A 22,920-nucleotide genomic window follows, 5' to 3' on the forward strand; every position below is an offset into this window, starting at 1 on the left:
TAATGCACAGAGGTATAAATGTAACGAATTAAGGTAATTGCAATCTTGTAAGAACGCCCATGGCAGCCTTCCCCCTCCCCGAGCCCTGAAGAGATCACTCTACAGCGAGTGGCTGGGGTTGAAACATGGATGCTAGCAGTTGACGGGCAAACATGTGAGTCTAGTGAAGACTGCAGGCAGAGAGCAGCCGAGATGGGTGCCAAGATCTCATCCCCTCAGGATCTCATCTCCTCTCCCATTGCCTGGCCGTCCGAGTTATCTGCCAAAACGAAAACCGGAATCACTTGGTCAGTGTTTGACAATTTATCCCCCTAATCTGAGGAAAAACTGCCCATTTTTGACCGTGCCTGGCATCCCTCACTGTTACATCATAGACACACACTCTGCATGTGCAGTTGCATCAAAATTGAACTTCTGTTGCTGGACTCAACAAAGGGGCTCCAGAAATCAACCAGTGTCTGGCTCCTCTCTTCCCTGCAAGTGGCTATGCCCCAAGCCCATTTAGACTTGCACATGTGGATATTCCCTCTTAGAAAGAATAACAAGCATTGGCATAGCCAATAGGTCTCGCCATTGGGACCTTATAAGTGTTTAGTTAATGCAGCATAATAAAAGAATTCTAGCGAGTCTCTTTAAAGTTACATCATAGGCAGTGAAGGGTGGCACTGCTGCAGAGTGAAGACTTTTTTTTCACCATGAGGGCAAAAATAGAGAGCCTGCTAGAGACTCATCTCAGCACCTCTTTTTTAGGTCTCGGCTGGCGTGGCTGCGCACATGCGCAGCTCGCTCGACGAGATTTTATGTTTTTGAGGAGCTTTCAGTAACAGGCTTTTAAGCCCCGCTCCACTTTCACATTGGCGTGCATCACCGTTTATGCTAAACGGTGGCCAGCCATTGGGAAAGAGCTCTTTGTGACGTGTTTTTTTTCTCTTTTTGAGCCATCCCACTTGGATGGGCTCACCTGCCTTCCTCCCGTCGCAAAAGGTTTCTTATCTTTATGGTGCCATGTGTTTCAAACACATCGCCCCATGAAGACAAGCTCCGGCGTGGCACCAAACTTCCCTGGCATCCCTTTTCTCCTGCCCTCTGACTCGCCCCTCCCCGCTCTCACCCTCCCAATCCTTGTTAAATGTTTGCTTTCGGTTTCATTCAGGGCTACACCCCAGAGCGGCTCTCCTCCAACTGTTGTCACACCCCTCCCCCCTCCCTCGCCCCCCCCCAATTTATGGGAATTCCAACACTTTATTTGCACTCACGATCTATTTTGCTCAACTTCCAGTGTGCATGTATTACTCACTTCTGCTTTTTAACCCGACACGTTTGTGCTCAGGCTTTAACTTTCACCACTGATTTTACCCATTTGGGCTCAGATTTCGTAATGAAGCCGTACACTGACACGCAATCAGTTTTATCCAGCCAAACTTTCTTATTGTGAAATTTCCTAACTAGGCGCTCCACGTTACGCGTGCATGCATCATTAGCTCCTCCCATCTTTCTAGCTACGCACCACAACAGCCCCAACACCATCATTAATTCAATGTAAATTGACTGCCTAATCCGGGAGTGCTAGGACCCATCGAAAGCAACGGGACAAAGTCTGGTTCCTGGCTCTCGCGCAGCTTCCTGCATCTGCTGCCTCCCACCACTGTCTGTCAACTCTTCCTTCTTCGCGCCCCCCTCTGCGAAGCATGCAACGCTGTGCACCTTTCTTCCTCTCTCTTGCTTCATGTCCTGCGTCCTCGCTCTCTCAACTGCTTTCTCCCTTCCTCTGACATACGTCTTTCTTTCTCCCCTTCTTAAATTCTTATCAAATTCTTTGATTCTCTCTCATCTTTTCTTTTTTTCATGTTCCCTATTCCGGCCCTACTTCCGCTATTTCCCACTCACCCATCTTTCTTTCCAGTTCTTACTCTGACACTCCTTGGAAATTCCACCACCTCTTCCGCTACTACTCGTCCCCACTCTTTCATCCAACGTCTGTTCTCTCTTAGAACCTCTTCCTTCCCTGGTTATCTGATTACTTCCCCGTTTTCTGCGTTCTCTTCCCTGCCTGCTCCTCTTTATCTCTTTATTCTTAACTGCTACTGCTATCCGCGTTCTCTATTCTTTTCCCCTCCCCAGCCCCCTTCCTCCTCCGCTTTTCTTTTATTCTTTACTGATCAAACCCCACGCAACCTTTGTCGCTCGCCATTATCCTTTTTCGCTTTCGTTTTGCCCTTCTGTTCCTCTACCTTCTGACAAAATTCCAGCGCTGGATCTGGTGGAAGAAATGTTAATTCTAATAATGATATGCCTGTATACGTAAAGAAAATGAGGAATATAAAAAAAAAAACAGAAGGAAATAAAGAAAGCGAGAGTGAACGTTTAAGAAATGGAGGAAGCAATGAAGACAGAAGACGTGTGGGTGAGGGAGGAAAAAGACGGAAGGAACATAGAAAAGAGAACAAGATGAAATACTAGAGAAGCCGTTGGGAAAACGGTTAGGAGAAAGGAAATGGAAATAATATTAGAGAAAATACAAAGGAAGACCAGAAGGGCAAGCATTGAAAATGCGATAGGTTTCGCCTTTAATTAAGTTAATGCCATTTGCTTTGCTAATGGTATTGTATAGCAAAGCAATGGCTTAAAATTAATGAAAGGCGAGACCTATTACATTTTTAACCTCTTCGCCGCTAATGACAAGGGTAACTCGTCATGGAATTTCCATTGATTTCAATGGAAATTATATGAGGAGTAAAATATTGCCTTAGCAGTAAAGGGGTTAATGCTTGTTTAGAACTGCTGCCAGTGCTGAGCACCAGCAGGACCCGGCCCACTTAAAGCCTTGGGCTGAAAAATACTTTGTCTGGGTTCAGATGTGCCCCTGGGTATAAGGGGTAGTGAAATGTGTATGTCCTACGAATCATGACCCAACGTGCTTGTAACTGTGTGCGGCACTTTCTCCTCTTCTTCAATCCAATCAAATTGAAAACTGGTTTGCTCCGAGCGTCCACCAGTCTGATAAAACTGCAGTAGTGTAATAAACCAATTTCAAGTTTATTTAGGTCTTTTTACGCTGGGTGTTTTGAAGAGTGCTGACACTTCTGAGCGCTAAGCCCGATAATAAACAAGTTTAAGGTCCTACTCGAGTTACAAAGTGTATGTAGTCCGATCGGAATGAAGGCTGTGCCCAAATTCTCAATATATCTTCACTGTTGAGTGCTTAAAAGCCAATTTGAAGCACTGTAAATACCACAAACTTCTAATTGACGTCCTAAACATATTTTCTTTAATATATTTGGCAAGAGAAGCAAGGGTAAAATGCCAGTTTATGCTTCTTTTTAAAAAAAACAAAGTGTTGGACCTCACAGTGCTGACGTTTTTAAAATATAAGCTTCTTCCTCTAAATTGCTTTCAGTGCTCCTTCGGCCATACATTCAAATATGCCTGACTTCCACATGGTGCAGCTGTCGGCTTAAACAACACAAATGGGGTCGGGCCGGAAAAGATAGAGAGGTGACGAAAAAAAACAGCTGTTTGTGGCAGACGAGTCTGATGCTTTGAAATTGCTGAAAAGCGGCACCGTGACAGGAAGCTCTCCGCAAAAAAACAAAGCTGCCCGAAACTTGCACGCAGTGTGTGACTCGGCACTTGTTACAAACTGTAGCCCCCTGGTCACAGTGTACGCAAGAGTGTATACTCCCCTAAAATACATGGCCGTATGTGACGCTGACTGGGGTCACTGGGACACAGAGTACAATTAAAAGAAGAAACGGCTGCACTTAACTCTACACCTTGTGAGTTTATTCTCTTTGTCGTTCAGAATCAAAATCGAGGGTGAGACAGGCAGGAGAGAGAGAGTAGAGTAATGTAAACAAGCATGCGCGGCCACGTCAATTAGAAACATATGGCACCTGCGTGCTGCTGTCCGCTCCCGCTGTTGTGTTCTATCTAGGACCCCGATCAATATTGTGACCTCATGCCCCTATACGGCTATAATCAATACATATCCCTATAATGGCATAAACAATCAGAGCCATATTTCAGTAACTCGTCTCTGCAGCTCATTACAGTACATGACACAGCAGAAGCCACTTCCTTAGATTCCTAGATAACACACCGAGTTCTTTCGACAGCTCAAACCCCCCAGCAACCTGGGAAAGCCCCACTTGCTTTGTTTTAATTAGTAATAGAACTCAAGCGAGCACTGTAAGAACGACCAGTTCTTAGTGACATCTTTATTGACGTCTTATGTCCAAAAACGTACGTCAAACTCGGCACCTTTCAGGTATAAATAATACCGACGTTGCCTTAAGCAAACACGGTGGTGGTGAATACTGGAGCAGAACAGCTGTCTCTTGCAGAAAGCCCTGCAGATGCGAGAAGCCCACGGACGCTGCTCCTCCTCCTTGACGCGCTGAGAAAGACGCTGTCTTTTCTCCTGCCGAGAAAATCCAGCTCCGGCGTTTCCAGCCTACCCTTACGGGTAACTGGAATATCGAGTCCTGAGAGGAGATACCAGACCTTTAACATTCTAATCCAGAGGTACGGTGCTGACTAAACCCTTAGAGAGAATTCTTGAAGCAAACCCTTGGCAAAACCAACTAAACTTAAACTGCTACTTACTTACTCCCTCCCACGTATTAGGCTTAGGTCAGGTACACTGGGGTAGGCGTAGTTAGAAGCACCAGTTGAGGACGTTAGCTAATGTATATATTTTATTCATTTTAACTATCTTATGGCTAAGAAACCATATCAATGCTTTTACAGTATTATTTCGTAATACTCCTTTTACTGTATGCACTTTTCATAATAACAAGTCTTGCAATTGTGGCAATTCATTTCTCTTGCATGAGAAGGAAGACTGTTCAATAAATAATACCTTTTATTGAAAACGCCCGTCTCTCTATTCTCTGCATCCTGGTGAAAGTAATTCTGCACAACTGACTGAGTGAAATAGCTGTGTATTGTTTCACACGACTCTAGAGATTGACTCTTATTCTGAGGAGCAAAGTTGTCATGTTAATGCGGTTGTTGGAAAACTGAATCCCTTCTTGTCTGAGCCAGGGAAGCTGATCACTTCCTATTCAGTCAAGAAAGTTTCCAGTGACCTCTGAGCTAGCTGGTACAAACCTAATTAAGTCTAACATAGTCAGTAGAGACCTAGAAGACCGCAGTCCTACGTCTACACTGCTGTTTGTTATTCCAATGCGCAGGGCCTATAGGGAAAATAGGAACTACACTACACCGCAAGCTGGATACTGCCACACACACAAGTGTTAGGAAAGTGCAGACCGATTCCAAAAGGTCATCACCTAGAGCAGCATATGCGTGCTGCGCTAGGCTCGACCTAAAAAGTGATCAGAGAAATTAGAATCGCGTCTTGGCTTTTGCCAGCCAGCCAAATGTTGAAAAAAGTTACAAAATCATTCTTGTGCAAACTACATTTTTGGTACAAATAACACATAGTTGGGCAGCAAGAATCTTTTCTTTTGTTGAATCACAGGCTAATACTGCCTGTGTTGTACCTCGGATGCGTGTGCGTATGAAAGTGATTCATACTACTACTGCAGTTGGTGTGATGGTGCGCTGCACTGTTTCTGACCATTTTATACCTGTTGTGTCTCAGAGAAGTTTCGATTGCTGCTCACTTGTGAGTGACTGGCCTGCATTATTTCTTACCCTGTTTATGCATGTTCTGTTTGTATTAGTGCATTTCCACATTATGCAATTATCAAACTGCAGGCTTTGCCCATGTTTAATTTAAATGATTTTGGTTTATCTCTAGGTGTCTCTACTTCTTGGTCGCAGCATTCCAAATCGCATCATGGGAGGAGTTCTGGCTCTGGGCATGAAGATAAAAAACCTTCAGAGGTACTATTTTCTCTACTTCACTGAAAATGCAGTCATTGATTAGAACTTTCTACTGCTAAATAATGGTGTTCTTTGCAAATAGACCCCTTTTGGGTATTCACTCCGTTTGTATGGTTTCTATTTTTGGGACTTACGTGCTGGTAATCCTGAACTCTTTATCCCTGGGTCGCTACTACATAGTGCATGTGCTCTGAGCCCTAAAACACGTCAAACTTGGTGTAAAACATCATTGGCACATATTGCTTTCCTGTAAGTTCACAGTATATGGTGCAAGAGTACACCCATACTTGGAAAGGTATTTGCTACTTGTAGACTGCAGCACTTATTATATCATCTGCTACAGTGGCAGAGAAAACATGGCTTTAGGTCTACCTTGAGTAGTCTGGCAGCGGCAGCTTGAACCCTGCTGCACAGAACTGTCTAAACCCCCTTCTTGACAGGTAGAAAACCTGATTTTAGATATTAAATAAGGACGTTGGGCACACCTTTCTGCTTACAAGGTAGGGTTCAAAATATTTAAGAGTGGAACATGTGTGACATTAGAACTGGCATGTCCCCCCCACCCCCCCAATAACCAGGCCCAAAATGGCATTGTCACCGGTCAGGTTGTAGCTGGCACATATGACAAGTTGAAGCATAGATCGTACATTTTAATCTAAAATATTTGACCTGCACAAACTACAGAATCCCTTCAAAGACTTATTTTTATATTTAATAAAATTCCAATCAATTGTGAAAACAGATTATTATTAAATATCTGGAAATATAACGTTTAGAAATCTGCCTTTTGCCTGCCTGAAGTTTATGGCGGCTAATTTACATTAACACTCCTGCAACTCCCAGCCTGTGCTTCTCATGGAAAGAAGTGTTAAATCCCTCCCAAGAGCACAGAGTAGGCTGACTGGACAGAGATGATTCCTCTGAGCTGAATAGAATATGTAGGGTGGGACTGTGGGCTTTCTGTGGACACTATAGTGTCAAATCCTGCCTCACAGGTCTGTTGAGTGTCTTGTAACATATTTTCACACTTGAATGGGACAAAACAGGATGTCGGGTCAATTCCCCTGTCTGGTTACTCAAGGACCCTGTTTTTGTCCTCCTGGGCTTCTGTCTCTGGGTACAGTGTCAGTTTCAAACTGGATTTTAGTGTTCCATGTAAGACTAGTGATTACCATATTACACTCCCTGACTCACCGACAATACTCGGAGCCTAAGTTTAGTGTGGCCGAAGACTTTCATCATCTTGAAAATGCTCTGTCATGTGGCATTTTGGGCCAGTTAGCAGTAATGCAGACAAGAACTACTGACCGAGTGAGTGTGGTTGCCCCCGGGAACCTTTACCCTTCCTGGTTAGGAAGTGCCTAGGAGCCACAGAACCCAATAGCTGGCAGCAGGCATAAATGTGGCATTCCCAGGAAAGTTTGGCAGAACACTTTCTGTATGACATGTGAGAGGCACTGAAGGACTGGATCTACCCCTTCTCTCCTTTTACCCAGGGCAAAAAAGTTGAATCCAAGGGTCAGGTGGTTAACATGCTGTGTGGCTTCAGGGACACAAGATGCTGCAGGAGGCCTTTTCTCGATAATTCCTAGCTGACTGGTTGCTCCTGGAACTAGGACTGGACTATGCTGGTGCCATATGAATGGCACCCAAGAGTCTCTAGATGCCTACCAACCCCTTGAGGATTAGAAGTGTACTTCTGTGGTTCCTTGGGCACCAGGAAAAAGGTTGGAAACTTTTGAAAACACTTGCTTCAGAAGTGACTGCAAAACACACTGAATCAGCAGTTCCATTGCGTCTGATTGAATTTCAGGTTTGTACTGCTGAAAGGCTCCAACATCTCTGAAAAACTGACAAAGTCCCTTTCTGTGTTTGGACTTTAAAACTTTTCCTAGAAAAAAAGTAAAAACCTCTGGAGTCTTAGTGGGGCCAACCTGCTGTAGGTATCAGACAGGCTGTTCTATGGCAGCGGCTGCAATTTCAAATTTGTTTTGCAGGAAGACCACATTTTCTTTAAAAAACAAAAGATAAAAGAAAATGAAAGTCATTTTTTGTTTTAAGACTTTGAAAGTTTTAAAAAGTTTGGATTTCCAGACTCTCCCGGGACCAGTGCACTTTGTGTATTTGACCAGGGCTCCTTCGACATCTGCCTCAAATTGGGCTTAGGTCCTGACCTACAGCGTCCGTTGAATATTATTGGCACTGAGTGTGTTTTTTGTTGTATTTTCAGTTAATTCTTTAAAATAGCTGGTCTATGATTCCCCTTATTGTATTTGTGTCAATTTGGTCTCACATTACTCATGAAATATTTCTCTTAATAAAATTCCGGGAAATTAAAAATATATATATAATGTTGTGTGACATTTTCTACTGTGTATTCACTGCCTAAATAATGTACAAATTTCCTTTGATTTATACCGAACTGTTTGTGAAATATTATACAGGATTGAGCCCAGGTTTTTTTTAATTTCATTTGTGTGACATTTAGCTGGTAGAGGTGGACACTTCTCTACCCCAAAACAAACTTTCCTCCAGTATCTGTTAGCTATTTTTACTATTTTCCTCCCCATTCATTGCTCTTAGGGCATGATTATTTTTAATCTGGGCATAGCTTTACATAGGGTAAGACTCCATCTTGTAACAGTGCTCCGGATTATATCCTGCACTCCTCCAAGGAACCCTTCAGCTGTTTCGTCATTAATTAATTGCAAGCATTTGACAAGATATAGTTCTTGAGCAAGCAATCTTTATTCATGCCTTTAGGAAAACTGACAAGTTGTGTGAATAACGATTTTTCCTACCTCTTACATTCAGAGTTTAGTGCACGGTAAGATGCTTTCTGTATAGCGTTTCTAACTGATGCAGACTCCGTCACTGTGCACTTTCTTCCAGTGCAGTTGTTGGTTCCAGCAGTGGACCTCAATACTGTAAAATATCTTCAACAAGAGAAAGCAGGGTTCTTTGGGAGCCTTTATGTCAAAGCACTCATTTTAGGGGCAACGTGAGCATTTAAAGGGCCTTAAATACAAGATACTTTTCGTAGGCCAGTGTAGAGGTTCAGTATTCTATCTTAGAACCATATGTATTGTTACCCCTACAGTCCAGTTAGGTTTATTTATTAATTTATCTATTTATGGTATTTGTAGAGCGCTCTGCAACCCTACGGGCATCCTGGCGCTAAGTACAATATAGCTGAGAACCTGTAGAACAGAAGAGGACAGTGGTCAAGGTGCTAATCAATTAGATTTTTGGGAAGAGCCATGTTTTAACCTTTTTCCGAAAGTCCATCAGTTTGTTTGTTTTTCTGATGTCAACAGGGAGGTTGTTCCATAAATGAGCTGCAGCTATACTGAAGGCTCTTCCCCCACAGGTGGCTTTCTTGATCCTAGGAATGCTGATAAGGTTTAAAGATGAGGATCGAAGAGACCGGGTAGGCTCATACCAGTAAAATTTATTTTGGAGTGGTCGGGGGCCTAGCCCATGAACTGCCCTGAAGACAATACATGGGGATTTGAAACCGATCCTCTGGTGTATAGGCAGCCAGTGGAGGTCGGCCAAGGCAAGAGTGGTAGAAGATCTTCGTTCTCGTTTACATTGTCTTTTACTATATTCTATGTTTCACAACTGGTAGAATTTACAAGTGGTGTGAATTATGGACGGGGTGAACACAGCTAGTGCACCTGTATCTCTTGGTTTGTGTAGGTCATATTTGTTAGGTCCAGTAGATGCATCCTCACATCCCTAGTTGATGTCAGTATATTGAATTTTTCGTTGGCTAGGTGTGTTCTGAAGTTGTGCATGTACATGTTTAAGATCATGGGAGAGAGGATGGATCTACATTAATATTTGTGCTGATGAAGTCGATGGTGATGTCTGACAAACTGTTGATGTACGAAGTGGGAGTATAACCTGTGTTGTTTTTTTGTGGTGTTTACCTGATGGAGGTAAAGTTGCTTTGAGGCAGAGGTTACCATTGTGGAGGCACATTCAGGATGTTCTCTTTGGTCTGACTTGAATTTGTGAGCCGAGAATTCTGCTCCAACACTTAGGGAGTCGATTCGCTGACCTAACCTACATATTTATTTAATTTGGCCTCCTTGGGGAATTTGCTGCCTGGAAGGAGTCGACTGCTGAGAAGCTGCAAAGGTTCATAATCAAGAGGGATGTGCTGATTCAGAGAACCAGAAACCCAATTGACTGGGTGCTCAGCATTCAGTTCAGAATACCTGTGAGTTTTCACTTGGGCCATGAGGGATAGATAAAGCCAGAAAGGGTGACCTGCAGACTTTGAATTTCACTCTGAAATGTCCAAAGAGTGCTACCTTGTTAACCATCCTACAGTGCTCCCGTCAGAGCAGTAGTGTTCATCAAAAGAAGGCATTGCCTCTTCTTCTGCCACCCGACCTTCGTGAAACTTGCTTTCTTCTCATTCAATGTTCGGTCAAAACACTTGGATGCAACCTGGTGGTGAGTTCGATCTAAGGAACTCTTGTCTGATGCTTTATTTTTTTCCAACCATTTTGTTTTTTATCATTTATTTTGTTACAGTTTCTGATCTTTTTCATCCTTTCCTACTTCAAATTATTTTTCTTTTTTTAATCGAACTTAGTACAACCTTTACGTTCTTAATTTCTTAACTGAATTGTCTGGTTGTACTGTTCACATTTTCTCTGAGGAGTGCCCTGTTGATGAGACCTAGCTACTAAAGTTAAGCCGAGGAATCCTAAGCCTACTTGAAGTTGCCCCTGAAACATGCCTAATGGATGCATTTCACTAACTTTGTATGCTAATACAAAGAATTCTTTCATATTTCTCACATTGTTTCATTTGTTTTGAATATTATTACTTCTTTTTAAAATGTGTTCACTTGTAACTTGTATCGATTTGTAATGTTGCGGACTTGAATTTCAAATAAACATCAATTCAGTTTTATTGTCAATAAAAACATCAGGTACATAAGTTAAATAATACTCCATTTGGACGAAGGTATGCCAGTGAGGGGTTGGATTTATTCTGTATTTAATGTCAGACTCTGATTTGTGTTTTTTTGGAGAGTGTTTGCAAGTGACTTTCCTAGTCCTATCGGTCTAAAATTTCCAAGTGCCCTTGAAACATATTCTTTTTGCACCAGTTCTTCCTGACTCATCATGACCTTGTTTCTTATTAGGTGTTCAGAACTGACTTGATCACTGCCATGAAACTGCATGATTCTTACCAACTGGATCCAGATGAGTACTATGTGCTGGCAGACCCCTGGCGACAGGAATGGGAAAAGGGAGTTCAGGTGCCAGTTAGTCAAGACGCCGTCCCAGAATCTACAGCCAGGTATTATTGAGAGTTGCTCGATGATAAAATATGTTTTAATTTGCTGTTTAGGGCATATCAAGCAGGGGCAAACAATCTAAAAAATTCCGGAAAGGTAATTGCACCCTCTAACATGAGCAAGATAAAAAAATGTACTTTCTTACGTAATGCTATATCTGAGTAATGCTTTATCTGATAAAGGCTCTATGTAGCTGCAGATTCCTCACCTTATGAATATTCCCTACACGTCAGACTGGATCTGGAAACGTTTGCTGTAGTACCTCTATGTGCCGGAAAGCAGCGCCATGCGGCTCTGAAACTGACGTGCAGGGCCTATAAAGGCACCTCACCCGTTTGCTGGCGTCAGTTGGTTTCGAAAGTGTTCGCACTTCCAGACGTGGAGCCCAAAAGAAAATTGGTAGACCAGTGTGCAGTTTTTTAGACTTGGGATCTTGTTAATGGATAGAGTTCAATCACAGAATAGGGAGAATGGGAGGACAATGAGCAATCTGTGCCTAGATAGTCTCTGCTGGAAAGGATGTTACCAAAGGTAAGTAACACGTTCTTCTGATAGAAATTACTAGCTGCTGATTCCTCACCTTTTGAATAGATGCCAAAGTGGATACCTAATGGAAGGTGGGCTGTGATAGACTCAAACCAGAAAGTCCGACGGGCCTGAGCAGGCAAAGTGCCCTGAGTGGTGGGCCTGGCTGTCAGACAATAGTACCTTGTGAATGTATGTAAGGACGCCCACATAGCTGCCTGGTAGAGGCCTAGGACAGGGACTCTGTGTTCTAACGCAGTGGTAATAGCTTTGGCCCTGGTGGGATGGACTCACAGACCTTCTGGATGCTACATTTTTGCCTAAGTGTGGCAGATCTTAATGTTGAGCACAGTCCAGTGTGATATGGTATGCTTCCACACAGCCTTGCCTTTCTTAGCTCTGAGAACCCCACAAAGAGCTAATTGTCCAACCAGTGGTCTTTGGTATGACCGATGTAGAAGCTAAGAGCTCTTTTGCATCCTAGCAATGAAGTCTCTCTTCCTTAGAGGCATGGTTGAGCTTTGTATTTGGAGTGGGACTTTGAGCGGTCTCCTTCATTGTGTCGACTTGTGTGTGGTGACGTAAAGTGTTGCTTTGCATTCCTTGATGGCCTTCAGGTTGATCAACGGGCAGACTCCGCAGGTCTTGGAGTTGTGACCGGACTTCAGACACCACAGTAAAACCTGGTGGGGATCTGTCAGAGGCATTTGCTTGTGACTGTCCTTACAGGTTTTAAATACTGTCTTAGAGGGCGACATCCCTCGCACACTGAATAATTTTCAAAGAAAATCACGAAGAAAAAGGGTCTCAGAGATGAGAGAAGCGCCGGATCTGCATTTTGTGATGCAGAAAGAAAGGAATTGGCGTCTGCATGCAGGAATGGCTCCTCTATAGACCCACCAGGTCACTTCCAGAGAGGGACTGTTTCAGTGGGGGGATGCACAGCGCCAACCTTTCTAGCGCGTCCAGTCGAATACTTGGGGAATCTTCAAAAGGTGAGGAATCTGCAGCTATAAGTGTCTGTCGGAAGTGTGGTTTACAAAGGTCTATATGTTCCAGTGTTAAACTGTTATGAAAAAGTGGCCATCAGAAACATTGGCAAGGGTTGCATAGTTACAGAAAGCCATAGACCATGATATTAGTTTGGGAGACTAGCCCATACAGTGCAAAGAAATTCCTGAATAAGGAGAAGTGGCAGAATTTAATTAGTAGGGCTGGAGTGCTTTTGGTTGTGAACAAAATACATCCTAAACCAGTTTTCATGGGTTATCCACAGAGTGAGTTAGCATTCCTAGACTGTGTTCCTGACGCAGGAATGTAAAACGCAAGCAAACTCGTTTCTACTGCTGATCAGCCCCTTAAATTTTAGTGTAGTGAGTTCTACTTCCTGCAGGACTCATAATGCTCTGCTGTGGAATCCCGAACTCTTTTTCAAAATGCAAACGATGTCTTTAGCTACAAATCTTGTATATTTTATTTTTTACTAGGGAGATTGCTCCGAAGGATTCGTTTGTCACGTTTACTAGGTCCAAGAAGTATATTCGATCATCTGACACAGAACCTCCGGAACCTGGATATATTGATATTAAAACATTGGCTGAAGGTGTTTGTCGCTATGACTTGAATGACATGGATGTTGCATGGTTGGAACTTGTCAATGAAGAATTTAAAGACCTGGGTGAGAACTGGCATATTTTCAAGTTAATTGCGGATTTCTGTAGAAGTGTTGTTTTAAGCATCAAAATATTATTTTTTTCTATTACAGAATAGCAGCACACTTACTGTCATGCTGGGAATCCAGACTGGCGACCATTAATGCTTATTTTCAGTGACTAACACTTTGACAGCAGTATGTGGCTTACTTTGCAGTTCTGGGAGGGCATGAATGGTGTGGTGGTGAAAATGACGGGAGACACAAATCTAGTTAACTTGATGTTTAGAATCATGTGTTGGTTTTTTGGGTGAGAAGATGTTGCATTTTATTTGTCTTGATATTCTTTTAGCAGTGATACTGTTTGTGTTCTTCAGTCATACCTTTGAGGCTTTTAAGAGACTGAGTCTTAAATAGGATTTACACAGACAATAAGGAAGATCAGGCATAACCTTACCATGGTAATCCTTCTATCCTCCACCTCTGAGCCTCTTTATTACACTTGTACTGTGAGCCTCCAAAATATATATATAGATATAGATATAGATAGATAGATAGATAGATAGATAGATAGATAGATAGATAGATAGATAGATATTTATCACAGATTTTCCTCTAGACTCCATAGTATTACTCCTAACTAAGAAGGTTTAAGAAAATAAAATCTATATTTCCCAGGAACAACTGAAGACATTGAGGGCAACTCTCACTCCATGCCTAAATCACTGTGAGACTCCCTTATCTGTTAGTCGATTCCCCCATCTCTCTACAGACAGTTCATATTGCAGCTGTGAGGCTGATAAGTTATAAGGTACTTGTATCACATCACACTAGTCACATTTGAATACACCAACATTTTGCCATATCCAGACTCGAATGGAAATGTCTTAGTAAGCTTGTTCAATAATGTTCACTGTCAATGTGCCAGGTATCTCAAGTCCTTTTTTTATAAATGTCCATCTGCAGGAGTCTTTTATTGAAAAATTGTGAAGCCCACTGACAAAATGGCCTGTCGTCTCGCTGCTTAGTGCATTTCATTTATTGTGGAGAGCTTTTAAAATTATTATTTTAGTAGCTCTATGTATGTGTATAGATAGACCTATCAAAGTAATACCCTTTCAGGCTTAAGAGTGCCAGATAAAATCTGCTAAAAGGGAAGTAGGGAACTCTGGATAGTTCACATGAAGTAGATGGAGAACAGCTCCTTTATACGAATCACTCTACAACACCACTGACACTCTAATACTGCTCACTTCAAAAGTCTATTTTTTTCTAGTAGTGGTTTTAAGCAGAGAGAATAGGTTTAGTGTAATTTGCGCCAAACTGAAACATCGCAAAACCTTTTATTACTCCAATTACTTTAGGACACGACTAAAACCTTGGGTGTTTTAGGAGTTTTGAAAGCGCTCAAGAAGCAATACACAATTATATTTCCACTCTATGAGTTTTGTTTCCTTTGGGTGCTCACAATAGGGGAGAAAAAACACCCAACTTCTCCCTGCGTAATCAAAACGATTAGGCATGCATTGAAAATCCACATAGATTGAAGCACTCCACTTATAACCGCTTGAAAATAGCTCAAATTATTAGATGAAAATTATCCAAAGGTTTCTCAGGATTTTCTTCTTTTATTCCTTTTCCAATCCCAAACCAACGCGTTTCGCCTAGGTTATTGAACACCGATCGGCTTCATCAGGGCTGGAAATAATACAAAATGTTTCTGTCTTAGCATCACATACATATTTCCAATAAAGATTTTTTTGCAAAAAAGGGAATAGAGCCCCATATGGCCCATGGAAAACCTGTGCTCCTCAGAATTTCAATCATATAGTGAATACATGCACATACTTCCTGGTAATTACATTATAATCTGATACTTTTAAGACATCTTAGTCCAAGTGAAACATATATTCCCAACAAAAAACACAGCGGTGACTCGAATTGACCACTAGTCAAATCATGCAAAAGAAAAAAAGGTGAACAGCCTCTTGTGAGATTGCTTAGCAATTCTACTTATAGCCCCAGAAATGAGATGTTTATTTCAATAATGTTTTACCTTATCTTCAAATAATTCCATGCCTAAAGAGAGAAACATTTCCTTACTTTTAAGTTTCAGCGTGAGGAAAGACTTCTGATCACATTGCGTGATATTTCCAACGTTCAGTTCTCAAATAACTGAAATTTCCTACCTCTTATCTTGGGGAGGATGCTCTTTATATTATTTACTGCTAACCTCAGGTTGGAGTCAATAGGTTCTTTTGCGTCCGTAATTTCTAAAAAATATAATACATAACTACGTCTCAAAGCATTGTATTTCCATCTATTTCAATAGCCCATTCTAAAAAGCCACAAAGGAGTGTCAATCCAACATAACTATTCTCACCTGAAATACTAGTTTATTTATCGTCTAGGTCCCGTTTCCTTTTTCCTATTTGAAATTTTCTTATCTTGTTTGGTTGCCTGAAATTAAAAATCACCATTAGGTCACCGTCCCATCCTTAACCATTACATCCACATTACCGGTGCTCCACTAATATAACCTTCATATTCGTACCTTGATCATTGGCTTCACTCCATATCCCCTCGCTTTCACTCTGCTGCCCTCAGATCCTGCACCTCTCCCTGTTAAACATAAACGCGTATTTTATCGCTATTAATCCGAAGTTTGACGTATCCCATTGAAAGCCTTATGCCCCTCTAATTCGAACACTCACCTCTCACGTTGTGTTGGCGTCCCGTGTACAGGCAACACCACCAACACTTCCTGGTTCCATTAAGTTCCTTAGCTTAGAGATAGAGAGTGGGCTCACCACTCGCGTTTATTCGATCACCATCTTTGAAAAGAGTTTGCTGAATCGCATTCCATGTAAATATTGCCCCAACCTCTAAATAATTCAACGCTAACGGATTATTGCCTATTTATCATAGCTTTCTTTTGAATAGCCTCTGGAATAATAGCCACAAGCTCTCCAATACGAACACTCACCTCCTTTTCTGGTCCCATTACATTCCTTGGCCCAGAGAAAGAGAGCAGACTTATCACTCGCGTTTACTCGGTCGCCATCTTTGAATAGAGTTTGTTGAATCGCATTCAAAGTAAATGTTACCCCTACCTCCAAATAATTTAACGCTAACTATTTGCTGCCTTTTTATCAAAACTTTCTTTTGAACAGCTTCTCGAATAATAGCCACAGTTAAATAAATTTCAGCCCCCTAATCGACGTACTGGAACTGATATTAGCCAATTGACTATCACCATCACATTGGACATGTTTGCGAGTAACACACTTATTAGCCTCTTAATCACCCAGAAAGAATTCTAGCTCCCGATCATAATTTAGGCCGTCCTCTACAGCTTGCAAACACATGATCCATCTTGCCTCCTGCCGTCTTAATTTCAGTTCTCTGTTTCCCCCTCGTGGATCACTATACACATGATCTATTCCATTGAATTTAAAGCTCTTACTCTGATCTTGCTTGTCACATGTATTTAAATGCTCTGCTATTGGATATCGCATATCATTGTTTTTCACAGCTCTCAGATGTTCACTCATTCTGTCCTTTAGCATGCGAATGGTGCTACCAACATAAATCTTTAAACATTTACATTCAATAATGTAGATCACATATTTCGTATTACATGTCGAATTCATCCTTATTTCATATCTCTTTCCATTTGGTACCTGAAATTGCTTTGTCTTATCCTTAGCATGTTTACACATACCACAGTGACCACATTTGTAGAACCCTTTCGAGTGCTTATCCAACCAGGTTTCTGTACGGTCATTTATTGGATAACTTGGACTCAGTAGGGTGCCCAGAGTCTGGCCCCTCCTGTAAATTATCTGAGGGCTTCCTCCCACATATTTTCTCAGTGTTTTATCCATTCTTAATACATCCCAATGCTTGGACATGCTCTGATACAATAGCTTGCTTATCGGGGTATAGTGTGTAATTAATCTCACCGGTTGCTCTTCCTTTACATCCTTTCTTTTAGGTTTCAATGTCATATTCCTTTCTACATTCATTACACTTTGTTTTGCTAGACACACATTGCGTTTATCATAACCTCTTCTGATGAATCTCCTTTCCATGTCTTCAATACAGTCATTAAATTGCTGAACTTCACTGCAATTTCGCCTCGCTCTTAACATTTCACCAAATGGAATAGCCTTAATCTGGTTATGCGGGTGAGCACTCTTCGCATGTAAAATCGTATTACATGAAGTCGGTTTACGATACAATCTACTCTCTATACAGTCATTTTTTATGTACAATTCCACATCTAAAAATACAATGCTGGTTGTGCTGTCATTGGTGGTGAATCTTATATTCATGTTGTTGCTGTTAAGGTACTCATAAAATTCATTAAGAGACTGCTTAGACCCAGTCCATATCATAACGCAGTCATCAATGAACCTTCCCCAAAATAGGATAGATCCAGTCCATTCGCTTGCCCCTGGATCCCAAACAACCTTTTCCTCCAGCCACCCCATGAAAATATTTGCATAGGCTCGAGAAAATTTAGAGCCCATGGCCACACCTTGTTTTTGTTTATACCACTCTTTTTTGAAGAGAAAGTAATTATTTTCCAAAATCTATTCAGTCATTGCCAAAATCATCTGTGTGTGTTGCCAATGACTGGTCCAAAGCCTTCAGTCCTAGTTCATTCTTGATGCTCGTATATAACGAGAACCAGGGTTACCAACGTCATCCCTGATTCCCATTTAATATCCCCCAGAATATTAAGGATATGTCTTGTATCTTTTATGAAAGATGGGAGGTTGATCATAATCGGTTGGAAAAAGACGTCCACAAATTGTGAAAGCCTCTCCTTTGGTCCTCCTATGCCAGATACTATTGGCCTCCCTGGTGGAAATGGCAGGCCTTTATGAATCTTTGGTAAGGTATATAGGCACGGGTACCTCGGACGATTCACTCTCAAAAAGTAATACTCGTCGTCGTCTAGTAAACCCATTGTTTAAGATGATTGTTAATCAAATTGCTGAGGGAGAAAATTGGATTTTAGGCAAGAATTATATGAAGATAAGGTAAAACATTATTGAAATAAATATCTCATTTCTGGGGCTATAAGTAGAATTGCTAAGCAATCTCACAAGAGGCTGTTCACCTTTTTTTCTTTTGCATGATTTGACTAGTGGTCAATTCGAGTCACCGCTGTGTTTTTTGTTGGGAATATATGTTTCACTTGGACTAAGATGTCTTAAAAGTATCAGATTATAATGTTATTACCAGGAAGTATGTGCATACTTTAGGACACGAGTTAAAGTTACTTGAGATGACTGTAACTGGTGAATTTCAGTCATTTTGTTAGTTTAAAACCATATGTTTAAGCTGTCATTTTCACCCAACTATAACGTAAATTTACCCTTTGGTTCTTTCAGAGAATATTGTATATATTTAAAAACCGAAATTGAAACCGAGATGTAATTCTATCTTAAACTCAAAACACTAAAATTCGCCCGTTTTGGTCCAATTAACTCTAGCTTCCTGCATCCACAATGTATGATATCACACTTGATATTTGTGACATCACAGTAACGTTGAAATAATAAAGAAAACAAAACATAATGCTGCATAACCGTTTTAAGAAACAAAAAATATAGAATACTGGATTAGTATAGAGAGAGGAAAGATGATGGCAGAAGAGAACACGAGACGGAAAAGGAGACGTCGTAAGAGAGACCAAGAGAATGGGGGAAAGGGTGACAGACCGAGGAAGAGGCAACATGGAAGTGAGAGATGGCACACAGAATGATGAGGGCAAGAAAGATTAGAGGACGAAGTAGGTTGAGAGACCGTGCGTGAGCAAGGAAATTAGAGTCAGTGGAGGGGAGATAAAAAGAAAGGGTAATAGACATGCAACATGCTTGCCCGTGCATATTACACCCTACCACATAAGAGCCTGTGTTAGTTTGCCCAGCCAGTGCACACGCCTGTGTCAACTGGGACATTAAAGCGAACATGTAAGGACCACATATGCCGCAAGCCACCTGTGCTACTCCCCAGCGACTGCCATCTGCCATTCCACAACCATGAGCCAAACCTCAATTCATATAGGTACAGCTTAGCCGGAGGGTAGGACCCCTCCATGGCCCCCATCCCCTTCACCCCTGGTCTCGTAGACTGTGAAATAAAAAAGGACATGCCCACCCATTCTGCAACTGTGATTGTTACAGAGGTTTTGTGTATTATAAAAAAACCTCCCACAAACTGTTGTGTTGTGATCTAACTGATGTTCTCAGTGGTGTTTCTTGTGCTGTCATGTGTGATTTGGGGGAGGGGGGTGGGTTAATGGTTTGCACCCCACAACGAAACTGGCGGATTTCAGAATTTTCACATAGCCATTATTTCACCCCAGTTTTTTTTCATTACATTGCTAGGGTTTTATTTTATGGTACGCTTAACCGGCTATGTATCAATTACCCCTCCACATCACCAAGCCATGATCCCAAAAGTGGGCATTCAACCTCTGCTCTGCTGTGTGCACATTGGGATGACTGCAGGCACCTGGTCTGCGGCCAGGTCATGCGCTCGACCCTTCATGAGGGTTTGCCCAGCGCCTAACCTGTGATCTGGCCCTGTGCTCATCTCCTGCTACACATGGTGTTCAGGTGCATGCACAGAAGTTGGTGGTTGACCACAGCGCCTTGCCTCTGCTCTTGCACCCTATCCACAGAGCTGGTAGGTCACAGCTCCTTACTTTTGGCACCTACTGCTACCACCCTCCTGTGGACATCCATGCAGGGCCTCATGGTCAATAGAAAAATGTAATATTTTTTTTCTTGGGTGGTTATCAAAAGAACCATTTTGTTTTGGTGGGTGTGAAGGTTTCACAACTGTCAAGGCAAGTGGAAAATATTATTATTTTTTTAAAAATCGTTTGTCCATTTTTTTTTCTGTTGACCACATCAGGAGTGCACACCACACAATATAGAACAAAAACAGTCAGATATGGGTTCACTCCTCCTGACAGTTCATCACTCCTCCGCCATGCTTGGTGGAAGGCCACTCCCCTGCACCCTCCTATGCACTGCTACTTCTTGGCCTTTGCGCACTCACTCTCCGGCTTAGGCCTTTTGTGTCTTTACATGCTTGATGTCTCAAAGGAGTAGAGACTTTGTGGGCTTCGTTTAGGCTTCTGGTCTCAAAGCTTGCAGGTTACTGTCCTGAGTTAATTTTCTCTTCACCTGGGGCATTGCTAAAGAACTTCCACCAATCACTTCTCCTGCTTCACCATCTTTCTGGTATAGACCACCTCTTCATCTTTGTCTGCTGCTGGTGGAGGTTTAGATTGTCTGGTGACATCTGGTTGGGTGTTTTCTGCCTTCTTTTCTCAGTAATGGAGCAGGCTGGGGCCGATCCCAAACTATTAAAAAACTATCGGCCCATCTCCCAGCTTCCATTTCTATCCAAGCTGCTTGAGCAGCATGTTTTGAAGTCCCTGGCTGCGTTCCTGGAGTCTAACCATCTGCTCCATGAGATGCAGGCAGGGTTCCGTGCCCACCATAGCACCGAGTTAGTCATGCTCTCGGTGCTGGACGACCTTAGAGGGTTGGCTGACCAAAAGATAACAAGCGCCCTGATACTTTTAGAACTATCAGCGGCGTTTGATACCGTCAGCCATACCATACTCCTGGATAGGTTGGCCGGGTTTGGGTTTCGGGGCTCTGCTTACCTCTGGCTGGAATCCTTCCTGTCCGGGCGAACCCAGAGGATTCAGCTGGGAGAGGAGGTATCAGGAGCAGGAGACCTGACATGTGGGGTACCCCAAGGCTCCACCTTGTCCCCCTTATTGTTCAACCTATACCTGCAACCACTAATAAGCACCTTGGCTGAGATGGGCTGTCGGGTGTTCAACTATGCAGACGACACCCAGTTGTTGCTGAGCATAGATGACACCGTACGGGCCCAGTCACTGGCACAGGAGATTCTTAGGTACACAGTCAACTGGATGTCCAGGAATCTCCTGAAGATAAACCCCGAGAAAACAGAGGTGTTAATTGTGTCATCCACCTGTTCCCCCTGGTGTGACCTCTACTGGCCCCCAGGAATTAGGGCCCACCCCTAAGCCAGCAATCGTGGTCAAAAGTCTTGGCATTAGAATAGACGGCGCCCTCTCAATGACCAATCAAATCTCTGCAGTAGTAGGTACCTGTAACGGCATCATAAGACAACTGCGCAAACTTGTTCCACTTCTTTCCCAGTCCACGATCCGCACGATAGTTTCTGCCACCATACTGTTGAGGCTGGACTACGGAAATGCGCTCTACCTGGGCTTACCTAAAGCCTTAACAAACAGACTGCAGGTAGTCTTAAATGACGCGGCAAGATTAATCTTCAGACTTCCAAGGAGATCACATGCATCCCCGCTGTTGCTGAATCTTCACTGGCTACCAGTGACGCAAAGGTCGGCTTTCAAGAGCCTCTGCATAGCCCACAAGGCCATCTATGGGCAAGCCCCTTCCTATATCAAGGAAAGACTAGTCATATACAGGCCCGAAAGAAGCCTAAGGTCCTCCGAGGCTCAGTTGCTTGTATGTCCTCGGTTCAGGCTAGCAACAAAAGGAGGGAGATCCTTTTCGGTCCTATTGCCCAAAATGTGGAATGAGCTGCCGGAAGCTCTTCACAAGGAAGGAAACCTGTTTCGCTTTAGGAAAGCCCTAAAGACAACCCTATTTAGAACAGCGTTGAGCTCAGTATAGACCTAGCTCGCCTCCTGTTGCTGCCCGAGCTGTGATGTCATTGCGGTCAAAAGCGCCCTGAGACCTGTCGGTGACTTGGCGCTATATAAACCGACATAAACATAAACATAAACAGGCTCTTCCTGGCACAACTGCTCAATTCAAAATGATGGATGTGCTTTCTGGCAGGGAAGATGCGCTTTTTGTTGTGTTGGGAAGTTACGTGGGCTTTCAACTAGGACGCTCCGAAGGGCCTTTACAATGTAAAATAGTCTGTTGACTATACAGGGGCCAGTGTTGCTAGACACTAGGGGTCCTTGTTTTTGCAAGACAGTCCACACGTGTGGAAATTTGATTTCAGTATCAATGACCCCTAAAAATTCAATTTGATGCCAGGACACTCCAAGGGATATGTTAAAAAAAAACAGTTAAAGTTATGTTTTTTTCAAATATTAAATAGCCCCCAAATGTAAAGTGGTCTGTGGACTAGTTGTTAAGGTTGCAGACTCAACACTTCCATGAGGGCCGTGGAAGTCCACAGCCTCGACAACTAGGCTGCGGACAAGATGCACGTAAGACTGCACCCATAGTTCCAGATCCAGTTGTTTAGACCACAGACTATGGGTGCTATTGTGGATGTATTGAATTCAATGTATGTGTCGAGACCATGGACTAATAAAGGCATCATTTAACTGAAAAAGAATATGGGGACAGTAAGTTGTTGGTATAGTAACGTATGCTTAAAAAAATCTTAAAGTTAGTGAATGAATGGTTAATAACAAAACCAGAAAATAACTGAAATACACTTGATTGTGGTCAGTTCTGTCTAGCTCAGCAGCGTATAACTTGCTTGGTTGCATGGG

General features: G+C 42.5%; 1 protein-coding gene across 1 annotated transcript in view; it reads left to right on the forward strand.

Annotated features, from left to right (window-relative positions):
- LOC147672939 (protein Jade-1-like) overlaps positions 1–22,920 on the forward strand; it is a 123,342-nt gene that overhangs the window by 86,167 nt on the left and 14,255 nt on the right. Inside the window, exons 3-5 of the mRNA XM_086947908.1 lie at positions 5,768–5,853; positions 11,021–11,178; positions 13,189–13,379. Of these exons, the coding sequence (XP_086804034.1) occupies positions 5,768–5,853; positions 11,021–11,178; positions 13,189–13,379 (435 nt within the window). The remainder of the gene's footprint in view (positions 1–5,767; positions 5,854–11,020; positions 11,179–13,188; positions 13,380–22,920) is intronic.

This window comes from Lissotriton vulgaris, unplaced genomic scaffold (assembly GCF_964263255.1).
Source record: "Lissotriton vulgaris unplaced genomic scaffold, aLisVul1.2 SCAFFOLD_3519, whole genome shotgun sequence".
NCBI classification, from domain to species: domain Eukaryota; kingdom Metazoa; phylum Chordata; class Amphibia; order Caudata; family Salamandridae; genus Lissotriton; species Lissotriton vulgaris.